This window comes from Ambystoma mexicanum, chromosome 4q (assembly GCF_040938575.1).
Source record: "Ambystoma mexicanum isolate Mex_15411 chromosome 4q, UKY_AmexF1_1, whole genome shotgun sequence".
NCBI classification, from domain to species: Eukaryota; Metazoa; Chordata; class Amphibia; order Caudata; family Ambystomatidae; genus Ambystoma; species Ambystoma mexicanum.
The window spans coordinates 307,385,120-307,405,580 of record NC_090928.1 but is presented as its reverse complement, the minus strand read 5'-3'; the positions used below and the strand labels follow the sequence as shown (position 1 = coordinate 307,405,580).

General features: G+C 46.0%; 1 protein-coding gene across 1 annotated transcript in view; it reads left to right on the top strand.

The window, feature by feature from the left end:
* Window positions 1-20,229, top strand: part of EZR (ezrin) — a 188,679-nt gene extending 168,450 nt beyond the window's left edge. Inside the window, exons 8-14 of the mRNA XM_069607887.1 lie at window positions 7,994-8,090; window positions 9,059-9,222; window positions 9,750-9,880; window positions 10,229-10,389; window positions 10,921-11,013; window positions 14,186-14,443; window positions 18,320-20,229. Of these exons, the coding sequence (XP_069463988.1) occupies window positions 7,994-8,090; window positions 9,059-9,222; window positions 9,750-9,880; window positions 10,229-10,389; window positions 10,921-11,013; window positions 14,186-14,443; window positions 18,320-18,484 (1,069 nt within the window). The 3' untranslated portion in view covers window positions 18,485-20,229. The remainder of the gene's footprint in view (window positions 1-7,993; window positions 8,091-9,058; window positions 9,223-9,749; window positions 9,881-10,228; window positions 10,390-10,920; window positions 11,014-14,185; window positions 14,444-18,319) is intronic.
* Window positions 20,230-20,461: the final 232 nt, after the last annotated feature.

The window sequence follows — 20,461 nt, the reverse complement described above, 5'->3', positions numbered from 1 at the left end:
ATCTATTGAACTGGGCTATCCCCTACTGTACTGCGAAGAACCGACAGGTCTTGGTAGCCAATAATACAAGCAGCCTTACTACACTCCTCCTGGGGCGCCTGACATTGGTTGGGGGCAGTGGGGCTGGGTGGGAGGGGAGTTCGAGGATTGGTGACCATGCCTTTGTCCCATTATTCTATAGACAGCCAAACAACCGCTATGCCACCTGTTTATTGGCGTACTGGTACAGCAGAGACACAAGGTGCCCCACAGAGGCAGCACAGTAAATGTCTATAATTGAGTGCATGTCTGCATTTTGTGTGCCGGTTGCCAGGACGCCTTTCCATGGTTACCATGCAAATGATGAGCGCAGCACAATCAGCATTTTCAAATGCATGAATGCCACTGTGTGGTGTGTCACTCAAGCAATAGCTCAAAATCAAATGGATGGGGCACTCGCCTTCTATGTGGAAATAGGCGGGACATTGCACACAGCATCGGACTCCAAGTCCGGCTCGTGGTTAGGGCAGACGGGCCTAGCTTGGTAGCGGCTTTTGGCATAGTTGATGCTAATGACAGCCCAATGCAGACTGGACTGCAAATAGGATGGGGGAGTTATGCAGTGGCATGCCCAGACTCTTTTGACTGGTGTGGCCCAAGTGGGGTTCTGACTTATGCAGAGGTGGCATGAAGTATGAGAGCACACACACATAATGATCATAGTTTAGGATAATGGTGTGGCACCTGGGGTGGCCAATCAGATTCCAAGTGTAGGACGTGCCACCCCAGACCACTCTTTGGACACGCCACTGCAGCTATGTGGCAGCCTGATGGGGTGACTGGAGTATGGATGAGGAGGGTGCAGATCTGGGTGGTATACAGTGATTTCATTGAATACAAAACAACGAATAAAAAAACAACGAAAACGAAAATAATGAATTTGGCAAAAAAATTAAAATGGGGTTGGGAGTGGGGCTAGTGGTTTGGGGCGTGGGGGAAAAGTATTATAAAAAAAAAGGTGGGGAGCTTTGGGGGGTAACCAAAAATGTTGTTATTAGTAGTTTTTGATTCGTTGAAATTTTATTAGTTGTTTTTTTTATTCGATGAAATCACATGTAACCAATCTGGGTCAGTGAAGACTTGGCTGTAGTGTAGGGGCTGGTGGCACAAGAAAAGACGGTCGGACTGAATAACTGCTGAGAAGCTCTTTATCTTGTTCTGCTTAGTTACAGGCATGACAGCACAGTCTGGGGAGGGCTGTGGCCTTGTGCAGAGTGGATGCACAGGGGAGGGTGTCGATGAGGAGAGAGAACATATCACCAACATAAATGTGAAGGGCACACAACTAAATGATCCAGTTCAATAATTAGGCAATATGTCCGGAGACTGCGGGCCCGCATAAGGTAATGTGGTAATGACCCGCAGTCTTGGGGCATATTGCCATTAGTACGCTGGACCGTTAGACCCGGGTACTCATGTTGTTTTTCCCCCAGCTGCGAGATGCCTTGCATTCCACAGCCGGAAAAAAAAGTCATAAAAAATCGCTGCCACTGACAGAAAACATAATCCGTTTTCTCTTTTGAGGCGGCCAAAGTAAACAAAGAAAAAGGCCACCATGGATGGGGAGAAGGGACTACGATGACCATTGAAGTACATTGAAAAAAAAGTAAACAAAAAAATGTCCGCCATGGAACAGAGAGAAAGGACTATACGTAGTCCCTTCTCCCTTACCATGGCAGCCAATTGCAGGAAGAACTCAGGGCCGCACGGAGCTCAAAGCCTTCTGGGGCAGGTAAGACCCTGGTGAGGGTCCATGAGCTTGCGTTTTACAAGCTCATAGACCCTCGCCGGGTACTTTATTGCTGATATTCATCACAAGTGGAAATATTAAGTTATGCTGTTATGTTAGCGTTTCTTATACAGTGCACACTCTTGTGGCTTCTTGGTGCTTGGTGGACAGGGATCTAAAAGAGGCCCTCGAAATAATGTTCAAACTGGCCCTATAGTCTATATTTTCAGCAAGCCCAACCTTTTTCCTATGAGAACATTTTGAAATAAAATAGGTTACCACAGAAAAGAGGCCAACAGTGCAGAGGCCCACCAGGAAATCTCCAGAGTTCCCTGTAGGACAGTCCACCCCCGCTAAGGAGGAACACTGGTGGTACAGCATAGCGTCCTCAGTGGGAAATATGAGTCTACAGACTTGTCCAAAATGAGAGATAGTCTGTGATATTTCTAATAGACTATGCAAGGGAATGCCCCCATTTTGAGGCTAGCGTAGAAATCAAGCGTCTGACATACTTAGAGAGATTAAACTTGGGGATGCACAGCATGGTATTTTTAGAGGGCCTGACTGCAGGGAAGTATCCAGCATTGTAAGAGTGGGGGCGAGCCATGAAAAAAGTCCTGCTACTTCTCCCCCCAAATGCACCTGGGAAAATGAATGCTAAACTCACACACAATCGTTCCTGCCCCCATATGATGACTTGGCTCTGTACCCTCTTCCTGCAAAGTTCAGACAAGAGTAGGACATGGATCTCTGTGCTCCTGCTCTGCATATGGCTCTGCCCCTTATTGGGCCTGCAGTGCAGTCAACGGCCGGGTGTGGGACACAGAGGGTGCTTCTGCTATGCCCCACATTGTGCATGGAGGGTGCAGAGCAGAAGCATATGGCCACATTCTTCTCCGGGTCTTGCTACAGACAGTTGTTCTACAGGCAGCCTGGCCGAGCAGGAGCACACAGCAACAATGCTATCCCAGACAGGATGCTCAGAAAAAAAGACATGCCACAGAAGAAAGGGCTAGACTTGCTGCCCCAAATGCCAGTCTAGCCAAGTAAATAACACATAACATACATGCAAACCTCCTAATTTGTATATGGACTGCACCAACAGAAGTGACTTCACAGAAAAGGACATTGCAAGGACGCACCTTGGAAGTGGGAGGCACCATGCAAGTGACTTTAGAACAAGCTGTCATAAGCAAGCCAAGTGGCAAATAACCTTGTGGTGCTAAACACGGTGCTCCTGCTCAGCACCCTCATTGTGCCGGTCTGGATCTTAAAATGCTCCCCCAACCCCTCGCTCTTCAGGCCACTGCGGTCTGAGCGCTCTAATGGTACCTGCAAAGGCTCCTCCTAGGTGTCCTCCGTGGCTGCTCGGACAGCATCCTAGCTACAGCCTCCTCAATCAGCTCAGAGCTGCGGAGCCAATAAAGAGCAGCTTGGCAGTGGCCTCACGTGTCCAGGCTCACAGCCCATGATGTCTTCCATTGATTTGCACGTCCCCAGACCTGATCCCCGACCATGGCTGCATATTGCATAATTGTGCCACTTGTCTTGGACATGTGCTCGATACAGCAGGCACCAGGCACACACTTCAACAAGGTCGCTTCTGATTAATGTGGGCCAGTGCAGGGTGCACCAGACATTAGTTGCCATCCTTTCCAGGTGCTGGGTTCCAGCTCACCGTGATGACTAAACTCTCCTCTTGGCATGACGTTGGCAAATGCACTTTGCAAAACTGCTGTGAAATCGAAATGCAGGCAAAATGGTGGCCGACCCGACACATGCGTTGGGTTGGGACCTGAGGAAAAGAGGGCAGGCCTTGCCTGTCAGGCCACACCCCGACTACGCCACTGAACGGGTTACATGCATACACTTGAGCGTAGCAGGGGCTTGGCTCTCTTGGTGTGCTTGTTTCTGTGCACGTGTTTGCTATCTCTTTGCCATGAGGGATGTATTGCAATACTTAACAACAGGATAGATTGTGAAAGGAATATGTTTTGCTTGTACGATGAGGAGTTTCCTTTCAAAGCTTGTGTTGTGTATTCCCTCTTTTATGGACTATATCCTGGTCCCTGACACGTTGCTTTACAAAACTGCACAAGATATGTATTATAAAAAGGTTATCTCAAAATTAGCTGGATACCGGAAGTGGGTATGCTTGAGCAATTTCCCAATGTATTCATTTGTTAGTTAACTGTGTTTGCTTTATAGAAACTGGACATGCTCAACCATCAAGATTGTTGTTTCTGTCATCCCTTGTACCCCCTCCCTTACCGCGCACTGAAACACTTGTGTATGGGCGCAATATAAATAAAATATCATATAGTATCCTTAATGAGCATAAATTGTGATTTAGATTCATTCGTTTCTAAACCAGAAATGTCCTGAAAACTCTAGATCAGATCTAACCGAGGTTTTAAGCCATTTGTGATTTCCCCAGGTACAATTATCCAGGGACCTCTTACCCTTTAATTGTTCTGCACTCCACGCATCAGGAACACGGCGCCATGTTTATCTTAAACACTAAACGTTCATTAAAGTCTCAAACAGTTTTGTTAAGGAACATTATCCACTTTCTAATGCGTCATATTGAAATAACGAGAGTAAAGCAAATCTATGGCCCATAACTAAAGTTATCCTTTCTAATATTGCAACTGACGCACGGGTCTCCTGTTGTTTCCACAAAGTAAATTAGGTATGTATTTGTGGGTAAAGGAGTAAAAGGGCGGTGGGGTAGGGCGTTGTAGTGTAGAAGTAGAACTTGTGGGGGTGGGGGCGTTCATAAAAAAAAAACAAGAAACATTTCGAAGTAATTTCAATTAAGTAAATTACCACAAAGTAAATTCCTTTGTGGAAATGACACTTTCTTTTACCTGTACCCCATCCCCCATGTGCATCTTCACGATTCCGTTCTCTCTCTCTGCTTGCTCCTCTCTATTGGAATTCTCCCCTTCTTTCTTTACGGTCTATTGACTCTTATCACACTTTTCGTACTGCCCTGAAAACTTTCTTACTTCAATCTTAATTGTATTTTAAGTCTCATCGCAGTTTTAAACAGTTGTCTACTGTAATACTATTTTCATTTTGTTGTACTGTAAATTGGTTCTGTACAGCGCCTTGCCGTAAGGCGCTATATAAATGACAAATATGAAATATATGGAACCGACACAGGATATTGCTTCCGGTACTTCTGATGATTGGAGTGCAGAACGAATGTCCGTTTTTTTTCATGCAGGAAATAGGAGTACAGGGATTACTCGCTTTTTTAATTGAATGTTTTTCCACAAGTAGCACGGGCAGTCATCTGCAAATAGTGATAGCCTGTGTTTGATCCAAAACTGTTAAATCACAATTCTTTTGTTTGACCTCTGCCACTGCCATAATGGTACTACCTGGCCGTAAAATGTCAACAGCTGGAAAAGGATGAAAATCCCTGGGCATATTATGGCAGTTGCTGACACATAAATAAACTAAATAAACTAAACCAAACTAAACATTCCTATCTAATACGTATACACAACTGAAAGTGTTGCTTTGCCAATGCGTGTTTTGGATAGGAATTCAGTGCTAGGAACAGATGTGAGGACACATTCAGCTTCATTAAAAGAAAATGTAAATTGCATGCAGGGGAGCACCAATGTTCGCACTTAGGGTACTGTTGACTTCACTGTGTGCAGTTTCAATACATTCACAAGGTAGAGGGGAGAAGGAAAGAGGAAAAGCGCTGCAAACCCATTTTCACTCTTCCATTTTTCCCCTTGAACCTCATGAAAAGTAAATGCCACCTGGATATACAATTTGGAGGTAGCTTTTACGAATGGATTCCTGTGGAATCTGCCTGGGTCTGACCAGGTGCAAAACCAAGGTGTAGTGCACAGGAATCCATTCATTTACGGCCTGCATGAAAATGTCATGCAGGCGTGAAATGAAACGCACTGATCTTATCTCCGCTTCGAGGCCCTCCTCGATCTGTTCACTGCAGGAAAATGGGCCAGTGAGGTAAATTAAGGTGAAAAGGCACTACACCTTGCTTTTATGCCGTAATTTAGCACTCCGCCGCATTTAAAATGAGGTTCATTGTCTATAAATCAAGTGGCTGCAGGCATATTGGTTAAAAGTGTTTACTGCACGGCGAGCTCATTTATCGAAGCCCAATAAAAGCACAAAGTTTGTTGTTACTGTGCAATAGAGCTAGGTCAAAGATCCCACCGGAATGTGTTGTGGGTGGAAAGGGTGGGTACTGGTTGGAAATGGCCAATGGGATTAGCATGGCCATGGACAGTCAGTAGGTGGGTAAAAAGACAAACACCACAAGGTCTAGGTCCCGCCTCCCATCACAAGTCTTGTGCAAATCGTTTAGGCTTATAGGTGGAGCTAAAGTGCTACTTAATAGCCAAGACTAAAATGAAAGGCAACATGTTGCAGGCACCAGTCATGCATGTCTCTTGAAACTGTCTTTCGTGTCTAGATGGTTCATTGGTAGGAATTCTAGTAGTGAGCTTAATATATAACCAATAGATCATATTGATCAACAACGTTCCAAAAGCACCGAACGTTGCCCGTACAATTCCCAACAAAGTGAATGCAAGGATTTGTCAAAGTCGATAGCAACCGAGGCTTTCTTTAGATATAATGCTCTATGGCTGTCCAGTACATTTGCTGATCGCCTGATACAGTTACGGGTAGAACGAACTGAAATGAATCCAATATCGTATGCCCTGATAAGGAAATTAGAGACCTTGGCCAACCTGGAAGCCAGCATTCCAGTGTATATCATAGAGATTGTTTTGGGATATTGCTTCGAAGTCATCACAGCTTTTATCGTTTTCCCCATTTACATAATAAATACTGTAGTAGGAAACCTCGATGTAGGTGGACGAGAACCCTATCATTGCTCCGCTGAAGATTTCTTAGAAAACTGGGACTGTTGCCAGACTGCCGCACTCAGGCTGTCGGGTCAAGGCGAGTTATTGCGAGTGGTAATTTCTGATTAACGTCTAAGGGAGACAGTCATTTGTCTACCGTGGATGAGCTCATATGAGATGACACTAGATCTATAACTTCCCGTAGACGCGTAGATTTTTTTTTTTCATTACCCGTCTTCCTGCAGTCACTGGTATGGTACTGCGGATAAGATGCATGAAATTCCAGGTCAGCTTATACTGGACCACCTAGATTTGCAAAGGTGTCAACACGCGGAATCGTATGAAGGGATGCGTGTTCTCCGATTCAGTCTTCGGATGCCTCGTTACAGCTTTGCCTCTGTTATCCCAGGTAAGGTAATGGAGCATATTAGCATGTAATTGAGCCCTTTCAATCTCCTTGACATCCATCATATTTCAATTTAGCTTAGCTGACATGTCCACTTCGAGTCTATTCCTTTGAGCCGTGAAACCTTGCACATTGGCAATTCGACGTTCCAGACGGTGAATTAGGCTAAGCCCGTCACAGTCAACGCTCTTTGCCTTCTTCATTTATATATCAGAAAAAGGCGATCATTCATCCCTGAACTGTCGCCTTCCCTGCCTCCCACCTAGCAAACAATTTTATTTTACCCAACTTTGTTGATCTCAACATAAATATTTGTACTCTCTGAAAGCTGGACCCAGATTTCAACTTTATCAAGACAACAAACTGAATTCTGCACGCAGGGTTAATTTTTGCCTAACCACTTCTGATCTTGCATAATACTGGAGAATGGGTGGGGCTCACACGAGAGATGTACGTTCAGTTTTCAGGACGTATAGTGGAAATTGATGATGAAGTAGAAAATGGCTCAGCCAGAGCTCATGTGGCAACATTGGGGAGAATTGAGGCAACCTGAGGGTCAAATCAAGGCTGTGCTGCTCCATGTGCTCAGCCAAGACGATCGTCGCCCGTCTCTTCAGCCGGGCTTCGGAAAACGGAGGCGTGTTTCTTTCCTAAGCCCGGAGGATGCTCTATTGCAAATTTTACATTCTGGCTTTAATATACTTTTTTGTGTTTAGTGACGACATTTTATATTTGCAGTGAAGTCTAATTCATATGAATGGATGGGGTTGCCCGCTTTTTTCAAAGATGTGTTTCTTGTGTTTCATTTAAGGCCGCAAATTCGAGTTAGATGCTTGCGCATTGGTCATCCCTTTGACTTTGGACTTGAGCAAAAATGTAGTTAATTTCTTTATTGTTCTTTTCCTGATATTTTATCACATGAACATGTTTGTAATACGTTCACTTTCCACTTTGTAGGCTAACTCCAAAGATTGGCTTCCCCTGGAGTGAGATCCGAAATATCTCCTTCAACGACAAAAAGTTTATCATCAAGCCCATTGACAAGAAGGCTCCTGTAAGTACATGTGCTTGCTGCAAGTAGACCGCTCCCCTGAGTCCCGAGTACCGCCATGCTGTTCAGTTCTGAGAGTGGGTTGTGTTTACCTTAAACCATGGGCCAGGCAAGCACACATTAAGATCATGCCGACGCGTGAGGGCTCTTCCTGTAGCTGTGTCCCAGATCGCTTGTATGATAGCTGCTCAGACAATTTCTATCAATTGTGTGCGCCTTGAGGCCTGTGGGCGATTAGACGTGTTAACAAGAATTTAAAAAATAAATAAATATTTCTCCCCTCAGGACCAAGTCGTGTTTTTATTTTTACCCCCTTTCATTTGTTTTTACATGGCAAACAAAACAAGGCTTGTGGGGTGCAAAGGGAGGGCATAGGAAGCAGCTTGGCCTCCATCATTCTCTTAAGATGTGGCGATGGTGGCAGAAGGCCATAGGTTTCCAGGAAGGGTTTAGATGGGTGTAAGCCATGCAAGAGCAGTGGGCGGCTGCTGCTGTCCATGCTTTTGAGGGCAACACAAAGGCTGATCCCTTGATCAGTTGGCAATCTGTAGGGCACGGACAATGGTGAAGGTTTCACGCACGGGTCCAGACTTGGAGACCGGGAAACATTTCACATTGTCGCATGTGCCTTAAAGTGAGCAAGCCGGCGCTTAGCTTATTTCCTGTTCTTGGTTCGCAACCTTGAGTTTTCTTCCAGAACTGGTGTAAAGTGCCCCTATAATTGATATTTTGATTTTCTTCATACTAAAGAAGGTCCCTTCCACTGGGAGGAATTAAATGCCTCTAAAGAATCTGGGTAGGGATCTCATAACCAGGACTAATGTCTGGCAGAGGGACTCCCAGAACCCCTCCCCCCCTTGTTAATTTGCCTGGCCAGAGATGCATGGCATCCTGTGACATCTCTCACCTGTCTGACTGCTCGACCTCTTCTCATGTTCTCCCCTTTTCTGTCTTTACTCTCTCTTGTCCAGGACTTTGTCTTCTATGCACCCCGGCTACGAATCAACAAGCGTATCCTGCAGCTGTGCATGGGCAACCACGAGCTGTACATGCGACGGCGAAAGCCCGACACGATTGAGGTGCAACAGATGAAAGCTCAGGCCCGGGAGGAGAAGCACCAGAAAGTGATGGAGAGGTACAGCAGGCTCCTGACCGTGTTCTAGATGCTCAGCTCTAGCCTCCGCAGATGGGGCACTCTTTTTTAATTAACCCTTTCAGGTTCAGCCTTCGGGGGCCACGTACCATGGCACATTATGAGACTTTCAGCTGGCCTATTGTGTACATTTTGGCCATGCTCTGGGAAGTGGTGATTGCTTGCTAGTGTGAGTCAACATCGCCTAATCTTTCTCTACCAGCGGCTCTGCCGCCTTAAAGGGGAATACCCCTAAAACTCTTTGAGGTATTGTCTGATTGGGGGGTTAGGCGCTCATGTTGGGATGATATGTGTGCCTTTCTGTCTCAGTTCCAATTATACTCCACTGAAATAGTAAAGGCAAGCCCGTAAACAGTAGCTGGGCTCAAAAGAAAGCACCGATGCTGCTCAATTGCCACATTTGTGCATGAAGGAGTTGAGCTATATTCTGTTCCGCCATTTTCTTTATAAGCATGTAGCGGGATGGGGGCAGTCCCATGTTTATCCTTCTTTGCTCATGTCCTTTACAGACAAATGCTGGAGGGTGAGAAGAAGAAGAGAGAGGCCATAGAGAAGGAGAAGGAGCAGATGCTGAGGGAGAAGGAGGACCTCATGCTGCGGTTAAAGGAGTACGAAGCGCAGACCAAGAGGGCCGAGAGAGGTGAGCCTTGACAGGAGGATCAGTGTAAGGTGATGTTGGCCAAGCCATCGAATAGTTTTGCATCCGATTGTATGCCACCCGTATGCAAATGACCCCTTTTGCCCCACAACATTCATAGCTCTCCATTTTCACAAACACTGCAACCAGAGGACTATAAAACAGGAGCCCATGTGTGACGTCATACATGGATTATTATAAGGCTGTTGAGTTCAGTTGTATGTGAACATTGCATGTGCTTCATTGGCATGCCTGGAGTAAGGGATCTTGGGGATGACACTTTGCTGGCATTGCATCATGGGAAGGTTTGGTTGCTGGTGCTATACTTATCAAGTGCTTCTCCCACCCCAGAGCTGTCGGAACAGATTCAGCGAGCCATCCAACTGGAAGAGGAGAGGAAGAGGGCGCAGAAAGAGGCCGAGCGCCTGGAGGCGGATCGCCTGTCCGCCATCCGGGCCAAGGAGGACCTGGAAAGGCAAGCAGTCGACCAGATGAAGAGCCAGGAGCAGCTGGTAGGAGCCCCACGTGATTCTTCTGCCTCAGCCTTATTAAAGAGTAGTGTACCCACACTTGCCAAGTTGTGTTCAGCTTTCACTTAATTGTGCAACCTTGCCTGAACAATATCAGGAGTTCAGAAGCCGGAGCTCTACTAGAAAGAACATCCAGGACTTCATTTTCCTGGGGTTTTCAGGGGAATCGCAGTGCAGCTCCTTTCTATTTTGAAAGAGCCACTACTCCTTTCCATCCTACAAGGCAGGGACCTGTAAACTGCAGACTCCAGATGTTATGGACTAAGGCACCCGTGATCCTTCACCATTGACTGTGTTGGCAAGGTCTGATGGAAGCTGTAGTCCAAAACATCTGGCGAGCCAAAGGTTGCAGACCCTTGCCACGGGGGATCTTTGTGTCTCCTACTGTGCAAACCAGTTCCCTCTTTTTTTTTTATCCTAACTGCTTTCTTTACGGTTTGCATATGGCCATGGTGCCTGTAGGAGCTGGTGAAAGTGCAAAATGATTCAGTCTCGCTGTTGCTCTTTTCACAGGCCGCTGAACTTGCAGAATTCACAGCCAGGATATCACTGCTGGAAGAAGCCAAGAAGCGCAAAGAGGAGGAGGCTGGCGAGTGGCAGCACAGGGTAAGAGGGTGGGCATGGACAGCGCTGGTCACCACATGTACCTGGCATGCATGGCATCAGGAGGCCCATTTGCTTTTGGCTTTCAGTTGCCCTGCGTCTAGTCTCCAGAGTCCCCATCCTCTCCCTCTTCTTGCATCTCTCTGTTTGCCACCGCCAATGGCACAGGTCTACCAAGCTCCCGAGAGGCAATGTCCCCTTTTGCACCATCATTGACGTGCACTGCGAGTTATGGCAAATTATCTGACTGCATCTGGTTCACAGAGTTCACCAAGCGCCCCTGGTAATGTTGGCAGAGTTGCCACTCGTGGCATTAGGCATGTTGCCTCCCTTTCTTGAGCCACAAGTTGAGGACCTTTGCCGCTAACCTACCTTATGTTGGAATTCTATTGAAGATGTGCCACGCCAAGGGTCTGCCCACTGCCTCTTGTAGCCCTATGGGTCTGTAGGTTGGCATTGATGTCTATAGAGTGAACTACAATACACAAATGAGACACTAAGCACACCTTATTAGAGCTCTAAAGTAAAATGGGTGTTAAAGTGGTGTAAATGTATTCACTGTTCAACTTGTCCTGTTTGAGGTGCAGGGGAGAAGTGCTCAACCTTGGTATCTAGGCTGGGGAACGAAACAACAAAGAAAGATTTCCTAATTAGGAAACCCGCGTCCACTGCTCTCTTTCAGTCTGGCCAAGGCCTACATTTATGTAAATGGATTGGTCTGGAGTCAGAATCACCCAGGTGGAGATAATTGCCCCGACTATCATCTTATTCAATTTGATCAAGGTCATTTTTGAACCATAGCACATATTATAATTGACAAATTTCGAATTTAGTTTTTATTTGTTGCAACTAGCCCAACGCGTTTCGAGTGAACTACTGCATTGAAAAATACCATACCTGCCTCTACCAAACACTTTCATGCAGCATGCGCTAGAAAACCTCTGCACATGGAAAAATACCCTACTCTGGTGTTTGATGTTTTGTAAACTAGGAATACGCTGCATTCCCCACCAGCATTTCTTTTAAGTACACGAATGACAATTCTTTAGAGAGCAACAGAAAAGTGCAAACCCCATGCTCTCTAGGGCCTGCTCTTGGTGACTCAGATGAGGGGCTCTCACCTATGGAAGCCGGATTTTGCACAGCCCTTGTGATATCTTGGGTTTAGCTGGGTGCTTTGCATGAGCCATACATCCCTGTTTTTCATGTGCCTGGGTTAGGGTTTTCTATGTCAACGTATTTATTTATTTATTTATAAAACACACAAATCGCCCTTGCGGCATCTTGGCGCTGTTGCAACGAGGCTTGCTTAGTTACATGAAGACAACAGGCATATGTACTTCCGCTATATTATTACGTTGTGAGGCCACTTTAAGGTACATAATAATCATATTATATGGCACTTCATGGTGGATTCATGCCGCGTCTAAGAGCTGCAGTCTTAGCTGGTATTACACACAATTCAAAGGTATTCAATGTATCCACCTCAAAAGGTTCAAAGCATGAAATGCCAGGGATTCAAACTTGCCAAGTACAGGCTTGCCCCATTGTCAGAGGTGAGCGCCTAACTTGTGAGCTATCCTTGAATAAGGGGTTAAAGCATTTGCCTCAAAAGTGACTTTCGTTAACCCCCCCTCCCCCAGTGTAAATGGGAACCTCTGGGGAACTTCAAGTTGAAGTCAACCATTCTGAAAGCTCGTTCCCTCCCTCTCCAATTTGTTGCTGTGCTTTGTTGCTTTCCCATCCAGTGACTACCAGGGTCTGTTGTGCTTCTGGTGCTTTTTCCAGAGTTCATTTTAGTCCTGGCTGTTACTTTTTCGAATTCTTACCCCCCCCACACACACACAAAACTCCAGCTCCGCCTTCTCCATTCTGTTAAGAGTTCTCCCTTCATTGGCGCATCTCCTCTAAACCCGGCACTTGTCACTCCCGGAGCATTGCATTCTGGTCACTCTGTGTAGTCTTCTGTCATTTCTCTTAGCAATCTGTCACTACCTGCATTGCTTAAAGCAGGATTCAGCACCCTGTGGCTATGCAGAGGTTTTGGACTATGATTCCCATGATCCCTCACCATTCAATATGATGGCTAGGGCTGATGGTACTCGTAGTCCAAAGCATCTGGAGAGCCAAAGAGAGACAAAGCCAAACACTGGTTTTTGAGCATGCATTCCCCTGTCCTCCCAGCCCTTCTGCTCTCAGTCTTTTGCCATGTATACATGTATAATAAATCTCACAATCACAGATACCTCTTACTGCGCCAGTGATTGTGAGATTGTTTGTGCACATTAGTTGTACTAACAGGTCAGGTCTTCGCTTCACCACTGCAGCCGCGTTGATAATTAAATATGGCCATGGAGGACTCATTGGGGTCAATTAGCACCACAACAAGGCGCAGGCAAATCGATTGATAAGAAACCTGTATTTTGTTTCATACATGCAGGGCAGGCCTTAGTGGCTGCAGCGCCCTGGGTGAATTGGCGCCCCCCCCTGGTCAACAGTGGGCAGGGGGGGGCAGGATGCGTCACATTTTTTTTAATACCTCCTCAATCCGGCGCCTTGCAGGGGTTTAATCACTGGAATAGGACGCACATGCTAATGCATGAGCGCCCTATTCCAATGAAAACCGCTACGCTCCCGTGTAGGAGTGAGGACGTAATCACGTGAATAGGGTGCTTATGCAATGAATCAGCACCCTATTGTTATTAAATGCACCCCGTCGCCACGGGCGCATTTAATAACAAAAGGGCGCTTGCTGCAGCTTCTCCCACTATGCCAGCTCGGGGGAGCCCTTGAAAGACTCCCCCAAGCTGGCGTGGCTGGGGGGGCTAATGATGCCCTGGGGGACATGGCTCCCCGGGCGGTCACCCGGCCCGCCCTGCCCTAAGGCCGGCCTTGCATACATGTATAATGTTATGTAAATCTTGTTAGTTAACCTCCCTGTTTAAAGAAAGCTGTGGGTCTGTGTGTGTGCGTGTTCTTGTGATGAAAATCTATAAATATCACACATCATGTCTGTTTTAATGTCCAACAGAGGATACACATTCGAGTGGCAAGCCATCTCTACATGTAGTGGCATTCCTTAACATATATTGCGGCACAGCCCACAGCATGACCAGTTTTCCTTTGTCAACGGCTGGGAAAATACAGCTCAACATATGCATTCTCTCTTTTAAAGGCACGAGAAGCCCAGGATGATCTGGTTAAGACGCGAGAGGAGCTGCATATGGTCATGTCGGCGCCTCCTCTGCCGCCGCCCCCTCCCCCACCAGTCTACGAACCCATAACTCAATATGTCCACGAGCACGTGCACGAGAATGACACGGATGACACCGGAAGTATAGAAATGAACGCCGAAGGCATCACTGACGACCGCAACGAGGAGCAGCGCATCACGGAGGCCGAGAAGAACGAGCGCGTGCAGAGGCAGTTGATGGTAAGCCGCAGCCGCCATGCAGAGGTGTTGTGTGAAGTTGTGCATGCAATGGAGATGTACTTTGTTAACAGATTGTGAACCTGGAGGTCCCTGACCCCTCCCCAGGAGCCAACTGATGCTAAGGTTAAAAAGAAGGGCCTGGCCCGGGAGCACCCCAGACATGAGTCAGATCACATATCTTTCAGTCTCCCCAAATTAGGTACACCTAGGGGCAAAAAAGCCATTTTGGGGGGCATTTAAATAAGCCTTGACGCCACTGATAGGGTTGAAGGACTGGAAGTGTGCACTGGCAGCACACGTTCCTTGTGGGATTAGGTCCATAGGCCAAGAGTTTTTTCCCATAAAAGCAAGTTCACTTTGTGGCAAACTAACACTCTGGAAAAGAAAGCACACCCAATAGAGCCCTCTGCTGACACTATAGTGGGAACTTTGACTTGGGTGCAGTTACAATGGGATGAATGCTGCAGCCAAGGCGGGGATATTATCAAAGAAACCCAGTCAACCGTGCCACTAAAAGGAGGCATTAGACTGTCTCCCTGCCACCTTTGGGACCACTTCCTGAACCCACCAGAAAGGGACTGCACCCCTTTAGAGCACCCTGGAGACCACACAAGGCTCCATCAGTGACCACGTGCATCAAACCTGCAACTCAAAGACCAATGTCGCAGCCAGTCACTAAACGGAGGCCTGGTCACTCGGTTACCTGGATGCACCGAGTCAGACTAAGAAGCACTGCAACGTGGCTGCAAAGCACCCTCTCGGCTCTCCCTAAACCATTAAACAAAGAAGACACTCATAGAGCAATGCAAGCATTGGCAAAACCACTAGTTAAGGCTTGTCTTTAGTGAAAATGTGTTCAGTTGCCATCATAAACCAAAGTGCCACGCACTGATCACACATACCAGTACTCGCCCCCTTTACACACTGTTGGCCTCACTTCCTCGGTTTTGCCAGGTTTTCATCATATAATAAGACTCACATTATATGGCAGGTGTTGCTATCCTGCAACAGGTATTGCCATCATATGTTCAGGTTCTCACAACCTTCCCGGTGTGCCCCCAGATACCCAGGTACTTCCACCACGTGTGCCCCAGATACCCAGGTACTTCCACCACGTGTGCCCCAGATACCCAGGTACTTCTGCCACATACTGTGTTTTACCGTTGCATGTCCTGGAACGAACACAATGTTTCACATTTTGACACCAAAGGCCCAAGTACCCCCATGCATTTTTCATATATTTCTATTATACGCCAGTTATTGCCAACATATAGTACAACCAACTGCGCCTAACGTTTTATTGCCAACATATGCTGGTACATCATACACAAAATACTGCTACCCTGTAACAGATATTGAGCGCATATGTCCATGTATTCACATCATAAAACACATATTAGCTTAATTTGCCAGGTATATACCATATAGCCAAGTATTCACATCATCACTAGTTATAGTCTCCATGCTTCCAGCTATTGCCATTATATGGCAAGTACTTACACAATGTCCGGGTAGTGCCAGTAAATCCCAAGGAGTCATATCATCGACAGGTATTGACATCAAAAGTCCAGGTGTACACACATGCTCCAGTCAAATGGCAAGAGGCTTACCCCCTTGTCAGTTGCTGCCAACAAAGGCGCTAACTGGCAAGGGGGTACTCGGATATCTTGCCATACATTATCCAATGTCTAGGTACTCCATCATTGATAGTAATTGCCACCAAAAACACCTAGTACTCACACCACTGAAAAGTATTTGCCACAAGCTGTCTAAGTGCTCGCACCATTTAGATGCATGTCACAATATGCCCTTGCACAAGTGGTATTTTGTATTTGTATTTTAAATTTCATTGGATTTTTATAGCGCCTTGCGCCAAAGTGCTGGGGAAATAAACAGAAGCAGTATAACAAAAGATAAATGCATAAGTCAGTCAGGGGCAGTTAATCGAGAGGCAAGAAGATTTTGAAACTGAGGGAAAGTGGAAATAGAGCAGAGCGAAAGTGGGAGCGCATTCCAGTATTTTGGGGCACGTAGGGCGAAAGAACAGAAACTGGAGGATGCACATGTGGGGGAGGGGAGGGTAAGGGACAGCCAGAAGAAATTGAGACCGAGACCTGAGAGAACGTGTAAGAGTGCCAAAAGAAACAAGAGACGAGAGATATGGAGGAGCAAGATCATTAAGGCATTTAAATACTATATAGAGGGAATGATACAGTAGACAAGGGTCAAAAGAGAGCCAGCAAAGAGGGACGGACTGTAATTGGTTATCTATAACGTGCTTAATACCCAGAGGTTTCTAAGTGCAGACACAGGGTTGAACCTGTGTTGTTCTGCGTCGTCTTGCTTCCAAGGCGAGGACGTTGCCCCTGAGCTGTCCTCCCGAGAGATAGGATTCCTAGGAGAGAGGGAGAAATGGAGACATGTAGAGGAATTGTAGATTGAGCGGAGGGAAGCAATTGTGGATGCAGGAAGACAAGAGAGAATAGATGAGCAACAGAAAAGTTGAGAAAACACTAAAGAGGAAAGTGGGACTTTAGTAGCATGAGTTGTGAGGAATGGGCGAGACCTACAAATGTTGCTCAGTTGATAACGACAAGAGCAGGAAATGGTAGAGATGTGTGAAGAAAAGGATAAAGAGGAGTCAAATATTACGCTTAAGTTACAGGCGGTAGGGGACAGGGAAATAGAGTAAGTGGAAAAGGAAACAGAAGGGGGAGGATGTAGAGGAGGGATGGTGGAAGCGGGAAAGAAATAACCTTGGTTTCAGGATTCAGATGGAGGTAGTGAGATGTCATCCAAGGTTGGTTGGAAAGGAGACAAGCAGAGAGAATGGAGTGCAGTTCAGTGGAAAAACAGGAGAAGGAAAGAAAGATCTCAGAGTCGTCCGCATAAAGATGATTGGGGACTCTGCAGGAAGAAATGATAGAGGCAAGAGGACTGCCACATAGAGGTGAAACATAGAGGACCAAGAACAGAACCCTGGGGAGCCCCTTAGGTAAATGAAAAAGTAGTTAGGGTTTCATTAAGCCAGGAGACAGAAAGGGTGTGTGAGGGAAGATGGGCAGTAAAGCACTTTAAGACAGTGCCATGAAAGCCAAGATTGTGAGAAGAGCAAAGAAGAATAGTGTGACCCACAGTTTCAAAAGCATCGGAAACGTCCAGAAGGACAAGAAGAGAGGAACATTTGGCATATCGAGCAGAGAGGAGAGAGTTAGATGAAGGGCAGCGTGGTGTTAACTGTTCTAAGCAGCCAGCCTCCCATCCAAGTAGGGGGAAAAAACTTCCCTGTCCTCGCAGCCAAAACCTAGAATGCACTACCACCCAACATCAGGCTAGAACCCTCCTTTCACAAATTCCGATATGAGGCCAAATCCTGGCTTACTCTGAATGAAAATTAACCCACTACGTTTGCCAGTCTCTGTGAACACACCAAATGCCCATACCGTAAACATTCCAGTTTTTATGTTAAGCTGATTATCCCCCATGATTGTAATGTGTATGAACTACTATACCTGTAACTGTAAATATGCAACTGTAATTTAATTTGTAACTGACATTTTTGCACTGTTATATGTACCCAAAGAAATGTGCCCAGTTGCCTCAGGGCTCGGTGTGCTATATAAATAAAATACAATACAATACAATCCTCATCTGCCTGTGCAGAGGAAGAGGGTGCCAGCTGGGCCCGGGGTGGTGTGTGGGTAGTGGGAGTGATGCAGTTCTCCCCTTCCACCCTCAGGCACCGTGGGAGCCCGCTGATGAGGGGAGAATTGTAAAGGGCGATTTGCTAATACCGATATATTCCGCTTGCGTTGATTGGGGACTTTGCCATTAGCTAGTGGCCCGTCCTGAACTATGTCCCTCTTTGCATTGCAGGCTCTGACTTCTGAGCTGTCCCACGCCAGAGACGAGACGAAGAAGACTCAAAACGACCTGATCCACACTGAAAACATGCGACAGGGGCGGGACAAATACAAGACTCTGAGGCAGATCAGGCAGGGCAACACCAAGCAGAGGATTGACGAGTTTGAAGCCATGTAAATGTGCCATGAACGCAAGAGTCTGGGGGAAGGTGGAACTTAACATGCAGACTTTCTGAATGGTCGCTGTATGGCACTCCTTTCCTCTCTGCAATTCTGGTTCCCTAAAACATTCCTACTTCTGCTCCCCCTCCCTGCCTTTTTGTGCACAACACCGGTTTTGTGACGCCGCCATTTTCTATGTTAAGTTTGCCCTTTTGAAGAAATATACTCACCAGTCCCCTCTCCCATTCATGTCTTAGTGCCAAAAGGCCTTATTTTATTGAAACAGAGATTAAAACGAATTTATAATGTGCATTTATTTTTGCAAGAATGATTTTTAAATACGTTTAGTTGCAAAGTACGTGCACAGAAAAGTATGCTGGTGGGTGGTTTGCATAATCCCCTTCCCAGGATTCAGGATCATGAGATGATGGCCTGGGTGAAATTGTGCCATTTCCCCCAGTATGCCTTCATTACAGAAGTCAAGCAGCTGGCTGTCCAAATGTGCCGCAGAACAGTGCTTGCACTTACGCCGAACTGCAGAAATGCCAACTGGCTCCATGTCCACAGGCACGTCTTTGTCTATTCCTGTTTTTTAGCCAACATGTTGCATGCTGGAACTTGTGGTTTCACTTTTTGTTTTTTTTTAAAACATGGAACAAAAAGTCCCAACAATATCGCTGTCTAGGATCTGATAATGGTGCGCCTGATGCCATGTGGCAGTTGCAAATAAACCTGGGCAAGAAGAAAACATTGGGTCACACTCCTGGATCTTGAGAAGGAAGACGGCAACAGTGTTTTCTGGATGTTTGTGGTCGGTGCATTAAAGACAGGCCGGGATAATATTGTTGCTCTGTTGAGTAACACGTAGCTGAAAACTCGTCCCATGCTATGATGATCACCTTTCTCCAGTCCTGGGTTTCTTTAGCCAACAGATTTCAAGTTGGGTCTCCGAGACCCTGGCCTACAGTGAAAAAAGCAAAACTACAAGTCCCAGCAGTTCAATGACTGTTGGCTAAAAAGCCAGGACTGGATCAAGATAAGCCTGATGACCTGGGGCCAGTTGGTCACTGACAATGCTCTTGCAGGGGGCCCTCAGATGTGTAGTGGGTTACTTGGTCACACCTTATTTTCAGTATGAACTACGGTGTATATTCTGTCAGCCTTCCAGACACACGATGTGTAATATATTACAGTATAATCACTGATCAGGTAGCAAGTGTAGTATTTATGTATAAATATTCGTAATATAAGTGGGTCATTACACTAGAAAAAGGGAAATGCAGTTTGCTTTGTATATTTTGACATATTTTACAGATTAATATTAAATACATTTACCTATGTAAAATTTTCTTGAGTGATGCGTTAGCCTGCCATATTGCAGGAGCGGTATCTGAAAATGATTATGACTATAAAAGAAATGGCTTGTAAAGATAATCTGTTTTTTTTACAATACATTTAAAGGAAATAATACTTGCGTGGAGTTATATACTTGCATCTTTTGATTTTTGTTTCGAGTATTTTTTTAAACAAAGTTTATTAACATTTCAGACTCCAAGCATGAAGGGACTGTTTAAGACTATTCCTATCTCCTGTTCGGCTTTCTTCTGTAGGGGCCGCCTTCCAATGGATTTCTCTTTTATTCTCATTTCCTTTGACATCACTTTGGTTTCTGCTCCACCATTTGCAACTTGTGTACTGCTTTAGAACCTTCATGTTGAGATTCTCTGCAAACACTGACACAAATAAAAGACCTGCAAGGAGGCTGCCGAGGATCTCTCTTTACTTGCAAGCGGCTTATTCATTAACCCTTTGCAGCCCGGGCTGGGAAAGGTTGGGCAACGTGCTTCTGAAAATTGCATCAATCCTATCGTGGCACACCCAGCGTTGACTTTTTCCAAAAATGTTTCTTATCTTGTCTTGCTGTTTATTGTTTTGTAACTCAAGTTCCTTCACTGAACTAGCAAACGAGCACTGCTAAGGACATCACTGAACC